Source organism: Cynara cardunculus, unplaced genomic scaffold (genome assembly GCF_001531365.2).
Source record: "Cynara cardunculus var. scolymus isolate 2C unplaced genomic scaffold, CcrdV1 Un_Scaffold_3127, whole genome shotgun sequence".
In the NCBI taxonomy this organism is placed as follows: Eukaryota; Viridiplantae; Streptophyta; class Magnoliopsida; order Asterales; family Asteraceae; genus Cynara; species Cynara cardunculus.
Window position 1 is genome coordinate 19,344 of NW_020201354.1, and position 8,288 is coordinate 27,631.

At 36.4% G+C, this 8,288-nt stretch overlaps 1 protein-coding gene across 3 annotated transcripts in view; it reads right to left on the reverse strand.

The window, feature by feature from the left end:
- Positions 1 to 1,392: 1,392 nt before the first annotated feature.
- The window catches only part of LOC112503489, a 27,112-nt gene continuing 20,216 nt past the window's right edge, over positions 1,393 to 8,288 (reverse strand). For 2 of the 3 annotated variants that reach the window (XM_025107518.1, XM_025107519.1), the window contains exons 9-17: positions 7,236 to 7,628; positions 5,704 to 7,122; positions 5,569 to 5,625; positions 4,906 to 5,298; positions 3,964 to 4,187; positions 3,290 to 3,423; positions 2,334 to 2,591; positions 2,089 to 2,267; positions 1,393 to 1,861 (exon numbers count right to left, since the gene is read on the reverse strand). In XM_025107518.1, coding sequence (XP_024963286.1) covers positions 1,769 to 1,861; positions 2,089 to 2,267; positions 2,334 to 2,591; positions 3,290 to 3,423; positions 3,964 to 4,187; positions 4,906 to 5,298; positions 5,569 to 5,625; positions 5,704 to 7,122; positions 7,236 to 7,628 — 3,150 coding nt within the window. In that variant the 3' untranslated portion in view covers positions 1,393 to 1,768. Of the gene's footprint in view, positions 1,862 to 2,088; positions 2,268 to 2,333; positions 2,592 to 3,289; positions 3,424 to 3,963; positions 4,188 to 4,905; positions 5,299 to 5,568; positions 5,626 to 5,703; positions 7,123 to 7,235; positions 7,629 to 8,288 lie in introns of those variants that run through there. The other variant, XM_025107520.1, reaches the window with a different exon arrangement.

An 8,288-nucleotide genomic window follows, 5' to 3' on the forward strand; every position in this document is an offset into this window, starting at 1 on the left:
TTAATTGATATACGATTATGTATGTTAATTTGATAAAGGTTTAAAATAAAACATTTAAAAGTAAAAGACGTAAAGTAAATTAATTAATTAATTATGGGGGTATAAAGTGTCAATTTAAAATTATAATTTTAAAAAAAATCGGTTGTGAGAGGGTGAGTGTATGTGAGGAGAGGAAGAAGTAAAAAAGTGACCTCAGGGTAGTATAAAGGGTATTTTGGTCCTTTAGTATTTTAAGACTTTAAGACTTTTGTTAAATTTGTTTAATAAGATAGTATAGATATGGCTCAGAGCATTGTGTGTGTTCAAGATTCTGAATTAGGGTTATTGATTCAGACGTTTGTCAGGTAAGCAGTCTGACTGATTTAGATTTCAGACTTCAAACATAAAAACAAACAGTGTGAATGATTCAGATTTCAGACTTCAGCACCACCTCTTATAAATCAAAAGTGAAATCAGACTTTAAACTTCAGAATCTCTTCAAAAACAAACGTCACCTAAGTATAATAACATAGTGAGAAACCAAATGAGTATAGGTAATAAATAAATATAATCAATCTATTATATATGATAAAAACTTGTAAAAGAATTACATTATTCATTTAATTGTTCATGGAAACTTCTATTGATATAAGGACGTGATTATATAAAAGTTCAATTATTAAGTGTCTTAATTGATATATTTGTGTTTGAACTATCTTTTTCATGTTATCCTTTTACAAATGCAACACTTAAAATATGGGTAATTATTATTTTAGGATTATATCTCATTTAAACGTAAAATTTGCATATATATATATATATATATATATATAACACAAAAACATTATGTAAAAAATTAAATTGTATTGACGGAAAAAAAAATCCCCGATTCCCATATGGGATCCTTGTTCTTCAACGCTGATGGGGTTGGAGGTAGTTATCCACGATACCCCGTCCACATTGCCATCTCCGGTTCGAAACCTTAAATGAGGTTTTTAAGTGTATTTCGGATGGGTTTATGAGTACGCTTCAGGAGCTATAAGAGTAAATTGGTGTTGGATTCAATCATTCATCTATTGAAATTTGTGTTTTTGAATTCTATGCATATGTGCATGTGTAACAGTATTCAAATACTATTTATGGGTTTTTATGCACACAGTGAATATGTAACAGTATTCAATTACTTTTTTCCATAGGTTTCATTCATATGTGCCTGCAACCCATAAAATGAAAATAATAAAAACCACGACATATTCACATATGCATAAGTGAAAGACAATCAATATGAAGCCTAGAAAATGAAAAACGGTGAATATAGTGATTTATTCACAATCGCATACAGCCTCGGAAATGAATGACAGTGAAGGCAATGCAAGTGCATACTAATGAAAGGAGAAAATGAAGAATTTCAAAAGTACTAAAAACAAAATCAGTTAACAAAATTTTCTTTGTAAGGTATTGCCTCACAAACCCACAGTTACAGGAAAAAAAAAAATACAAGAATTGGTAATAAAATGTTTCCAACAAAGAGCAAACTACATTATACCGAAACCGAACCAACTCAGCAATTCGATCTGATTTTACGATTCTAACAGTTTGTTCATATACCTTACACAAAATCTCGTATCGGTGAATAAACTATTGTGAAAATTGTGATGGAAGTTGATTTACCCTATATATATACATGCTAAAGAAGTACGGATCCGGGTTGAAAATGGAAAGATACCACGAAGAACGATGGTGAAGTCGGTGATGAACACGACATGAACAGATGGAACAACTGGTCATACTATATATCTCTAAGCTGAACCAACTTAACAGAACCATCTCCCCCACATGAAAGAAAACCATTAGAAACGACTTGAATATCCGTCACAGCAGCCTGCAACGTTTTGAATTTCGTCAAAGATTCACTTGTATAAACCATACCCAAATCAAACGAGCCCAATATATCCCATACAGAGGTAGGGTCCATAGAGGGGTAGGATGTATACACCTCTACCCCAAGGGGTAGATTTGTTGTTTCCATGAATTCCCCCTCCACTCACCGAAAGATTCAACTGCATATGTACAACAAAAGGATTTGAAGTAAAAGGGTAAAAATGATACCCTAACAACTCCTCCGAAGCCTCGTGAGCTAGGTTGAAGAAAGGTGTGTTTATCGTGCAATTTTGGCCAGTGATATACCAACTTTGCCCTCTTAGCATCCCAAAGCTTCACGTCTCCATCTTTGCTTCCAGTCAAGAAAAAACTGGTATTTGGAATAGCCGATATTCGGGTAACACTCCCTACAAATGGAAGGGGGTTAGAACTTAAAAGGCTATCATTCACATAGTATAGTATGATTTTAGTACCTGAATGAGCCTTTGGTATGTACCACAGCATCCCATTTCGATTCTGATCCCCATGTTTGTTTTGCAAGCCTGCTGTTGAAGATGCATTGAACTTTTGTTCGCTGTTATCAGAATTTTTGTGTCTCTTTGGTCTTCCAGTGGCTATGTAACGGAAATCATGGACTCCAACATCGCCCCCCTTTCCACCGGTCACAATAAGGGGAGAAACAGAACCACTTCCTATGTCATTAGCAAATACAGAAAGGGAGCGCGCACCACCTACAACCAAACAATTGAAGCTAATATATAAATCATGCAATCACCATGGCTCGAACCAAGTAACAGCAAATTTTAGATCTATGAACCGGGTAAAAGTTTTATATTGTTGCAAGTTACTAATGTTTTTTTTAGCTTTAAAGTTGGCTGCTTCTATGTTAGATCTGGAAAAGAGGCTAAAATTAGCATTATGCATTGACACGTTATATATAAGTCCAATTCAGCAATCAAAAGGGAATAAAGTCGATAGCCTTCAACAACTTGCATTGGCTATCACTCAAAATGGCCAAAAACAACAAATAATTCCTAAGCAGGCATAAGTTATACTTCAGAAACAGTTAGAAGAATCCTAGCATGAGTTTTAAACAATTATTATACATTCTGTCAAACAAGTCGAGTTCCCTTTTGATTTGGAAATTCAAGTGGCTTGTTCCAGATTCAGATAGGGTAAATGTTTTTAATTACTTCAGCTCCATATAGTTATATCTTTTGATAGAGTTTAACGTAACTATAATCTCTCCCACGACCAAATCAATGCTTATCAAGACCAAAACAATACTTGTTAAGATGACTCTTTATGTCGGACTGAAGGAGTAATTACTAAAAGTCCAAGAACAGTGAACTTCAAAAACTTCTGGGTCCTATAAAAACAGCACCCTAGCAAGTACCACCAAAAGATAGTGTTTCAATAGGGAAAAAACCTTCATGACACATGATGGAAGCTCGAGATGTTGCGGGAGGAGCAAGTGTATCCCATATAACAACATTAACATTGCTGGAGCTATAACCTACTGCAGCAACAATTGATCCACTTGAAGAAACATAGGTCACATCCCTGCAAAAACAAGTTGACGTGATAAATCCAGCTTCTAAAGGTTTAAAACATATTTATAGTCCGAGAGACTAATGCTACATTGTAATAGTAGGAAGGAGGTGAAAGCTACATACAACCTCGGCTCAGAAGCGTAATGCATTTAATGTGTGCATATGGAATTCCTTTCTGATCTAGCAAATTTCTATATGTTTATAACAAAGAATTGAGGAATCAGCTAGGACAGAAAGGAAATCTCAGGAAATGCAATAAATTGAACCTTTTAGTTTTGCCAATGTGATAGCTCCCATATCCAATTGAATAAATCTATGGCAACCATTAAACTGATAAATTTTCCTTTCTTGAAGAAAAAATCCAGTTATTAGAGTTTATCCTATAGAAAATGGTGAATTTGGTGGGATATTTTTGGTGGTTGCCATAGATTTTCTATTCCCAATTAACAACTAAAAGTAGTTTCAACCATCAACAAAGAGGAATCGTTAAAAAAAGTGAAAGAGAAACTGTAAAAGAATCTAATATAGTCATCAAGTAATGAGTATGTACGATGTATAGTTGTTAAAGCAGAGAGATGATTCCGTTGGACGAACATTGCTCCTTCCACCCACCTCAAGTTGCCACGTGCACACTGTTCCATCTAATGCGGCAGTAGCAAACCTCTGTCCACAATGATCAAACTGCAGAGCTGATATTGAAGCAAGAGCATATGGTGGAGGAACATTTGCAGCAGGAAGGACTCCATATGTAGCTGTAGCTGCATGTTTACCGAACTGTACCATACCATGTCACCACAGGGTATTAATTCTAACTCTTAGTCTTTTTTCTAATATCTAATGAATCATTAGTACGGTAAGATTTCTCAGTTTTCTTTTAGTGTCCATCTTGCATTATCTGAACATTAACATGTTATTACAAACATAATTCTGATGATTCGAGCTGCAAGTATGATCCTTCTATAGCAAAGCACAGCATGCATCTTTCTTAATAAGAATTTTCTGAAGCTAACTAGCGTGCCCATAAAAATATGTATATTTCAGGTCCAAGTGTACAATCCCATGGGTTTTGCTCCTACCCAAGCCATATATGATTAAGTAGATTACGACTTCCTTCCTGTCCATATATGTTAATCAATATAACAAATCTATATCTACCATCAACTTTACCACCAAGCTTGCAACACTTCCTTTTTATAGAAAAAACATGTGGGTAATGCACATTCTCTCTCCTCATAATGGCATTCTCTCTTTCAAAAAGAAAAAAAATGGTATGCTTGATGGTCACTATGACTTGCTTTAATTAATATCTACAAGCCACATCTATTCCTACCAAGATCATAACCGTCGATAAATAGGATAGATTCATTTATAACTTTTTGATTTTAGAAGGTGGGCCATAATGGTTTTTGTACTAGATGGCCTAAGCTTTGTAATTTTGTATACTGAAGTTGGAATAACAAGTATAAATAAGAGTCACTAACAGGATGTGTACCTCCCATAGGTATACATGTGTATTGCTTGAACCAACCAAGAAGAAAGGTCTTGAAGGGTGACTTGAGAATGCTCTTGTTCTAATATTATCTACAGTTGCAGGTGGATCAATGAACTCCTCAAAATCTTCTTGAATCTCCCAACCAAGAGAAGTGCTTACAGCAGCAGTGGACTCTCTTCCTGGTCTTGCCAAACCAACACCGATTGTTGCTCCTCCCAAACCAAGGTGCGTCCCCTTCCGGCTTCCAAGACCAATGCCAGGAGAAACACATGTAGGAACAGGAATAGATTCAGATCCAGCCCACCCATCAATGGGCCAATCAACATCTGTCCAGATATATTTGGACTTATCAAAGCAAGTTTGCCCATCTTTGCGGTTAAAGAAGATTATCCCCTGAATCATAGAAAGCAATTGTTTGACTTATGACCACAAAGAGTAATATAATAAGAGATACAAACTGATTATCATGCTATATATAAAGCCAAACTATCCTAGCTTTGTCAAGGCCTCAATACTAGGCTCCCTGGTTTCTTTTTGTACAACTATCTTCTAAAAGAGTCTTTATTACACATTCCTTATCAATTCAAAGAAAATATTATGTTTTTCTCAGATCACCTAGCATTAATACTTCAGACAAGAGCTAAAATCAAGCAACGTACGGACCTTTTTATTGCTAGCGATTGCAGCTTGTTGTTGATCAATGGAATTGATGCACAAAGCCTGCCCAAGCATATAGAACATAGTAATCATGAATTATGTAACTTGGACCAAATTTCAGTATAGAAGTAAAATAGTTACCTCAAGCAGTTCTCCATTTATTTTATGTACTTCTTTAGGTTTCTGGAAAGGCATGTGTCTCATTTTTATGGCTGAATCTTTACTTCCAAAATTTACAGAAAGGATATCAGGAGACCTGACGTCAATAGGATATACAATTGAATTTGCAGAAAGGGCTGTATCAAGCCTCCCTTCTTGATTACCATTTTCAGAAGCTTCATACTCCACTGTGATGCTTGTAAACATATCACTCCATCCTTTAGAGTGTTTCTGCTTAATAAGCTGAGACCACTTGGAATATTCCACTGCAAAATCTCCTAATAGCATTTTCTGATCATCAAGCATACTCCATAGTACTTCAAAAGCTGATAATCCGTCTTCATTATTCATTATTTTAGAAACATCAATGCCCAGATCAAGACCCCGATAATTGGTTACAGTCGTAGACCTGCATAGATCTTCTAACCAAAAAATTGTAGATTCATTTGAATGATCCCTCCCTTTCTGCAGCAAGAATGATGCAAGCTGTTTTGCACAATAAGATAAGGCATAATCTGATTCCACCTTCAGCAACTTCGACAAGACCACTGACACTAACTGCAATTGTGCCTTTATGCTATCATTATCATGATCAGGTAATGTAAAACTAGACATGTAGGAAGAAAGCTTGCATGGAGGACAAACAGAGGAATTATCTTCAAGGTTCTCAGGCAATGAATCAATTTGGTATTTCAGAAATCTAGACAAGAGTCCCCACAAAGAATCCCGTATAATTTGCCATTTATCCTTTTCCGGCAGAACATGTCCACTTTGATCATTGACTGTTAATCTGGTGGTCTGAATAGAAGATTCAAAATCCATGATCATGTCATTGTGACTCAGCCCCTCAGCTATTTCAGGAAGGATCTTATTCAGAGTTTTCATGTTAGTCTCAAATGATACAGATTCATTGGAATATGTAAGCAAAATAGGTTTCAAAACAAGAATAAGACTTTTAGAATTCTTTTGGAACCAAGCCGATGCGAAATATATGTAATACTCGCATAAATCAAGAAGAAATAAGGGTGTCTGTAAAACATTTTCAGCATAAGAACCATAGAGAGATTTCAGTCCAGTTCTTATATTCGACACCAACTGCAAGAGATCCTTCATATAAAACCTGCAGGAGCTTAACCAACACCAGCTACTCCCAACGACCTCAGTTTTCTGAATGAAGTGTGCTTCTGTGTCGTAGCAAGTCATCCTACAAACCACGTTATACCTTGAGAATAAATAGGTAAAATCTTCGATAGCCTTCAAAAGGAGCATTGGCAGTGAAGGATAGGATGGATTTCCGTTCAATGCAAAGGGCTCGCCTTGTGAAATATCTTCAGAAGTGTCATGTCGCAATATATGGCAACCAATGAACACGAGGCCATAATTGTACAAAGAAGCACTAATCTGAATAAGAAAATATAAATAGGTCAATGAACTTGTTGAGAAAAACAAAATAGGTGAGCATTTTGCTCGCCGTAAATCGAAACATGCCAGCATAGTAGTTAACAACTGAATACCATATTAATCAGATGGCGGCGAATCAAGGAATACTTCTGCTCAAAATATACAAGCCCTGTGCTTAGCTTGCTTTCAAAAGTTGATAGCAGTGTGTTATACTGCTGAATTTCAGGGTGTGAGTAACCAAATGTTTGAGATGATGCTATGATGTTTTCTGGCCAACTTGGATGTTCTATCAATAAATTTGTAATGTATTGCAATGCAAAACTGTACTTGGCATGTGAGAGCATAAGCAATGCCACGTCTCCTGACATCCAGCTTGAGGAAGAAATACTTGCAGATGGCTTCAGTCTCTCATTCAGAATTTTAGTTTCGGAATTATCTGATGCACTTCCTTGACTTGAAGCACTGAACATGCTGAGTGAAGATGATAGGCACTCCAAAGCTTCAAGCTAAAAAGCAATAAACAAACGAGTATTCTATTTTAATGGAACTTTTTGATAAAAACATCTAGAGATGAAAGAAATAACGAAAATAACTGCTTGGATATATGATAAGATCTAAAATTCAAGCAGGCAACTTTGATTGGAACTGAAATAATCGGCCCGATTCGAGAGGGGCAATGTCTCCAATTACACAATACTTTGATAATGAAAACCAAGGATGAAAAATAACGAATGTAAAAAGCCTGCTTTAAATAACCCACGACATTAAGTAGGCAGAGGAATAACTCCTCACCCTTTCATCTACCCGCTAATAATTAGGCATAGTAACTCCTCACCCTTTCATCTTCCTGCTACTAATTAGGCATAGTAACTGCTCCCCACTCTTTCAAATTACCGCTAACTTCTAGACCGAGTGGATCCAGCTTAAGCCCAAGAACAGAATTCAGCTGGCCCATATCGGCAGCTGTGGCCTGTTTCCTTCTTCTCACATATACTTTAATTGGGCCTTTATCAATACTTCCCTCCCGGTAAAACGCCTTGTCCTCAAGGTGGAATGCAGGAAATTGTTCTGCCAACAGTTCATAGGATTCCCAGGTAGCTTCCTCCACTGGACGATTACACCAAGAGACCAGCAATTCCAGACCCCCCTGGTCAGCCTCAGAAACC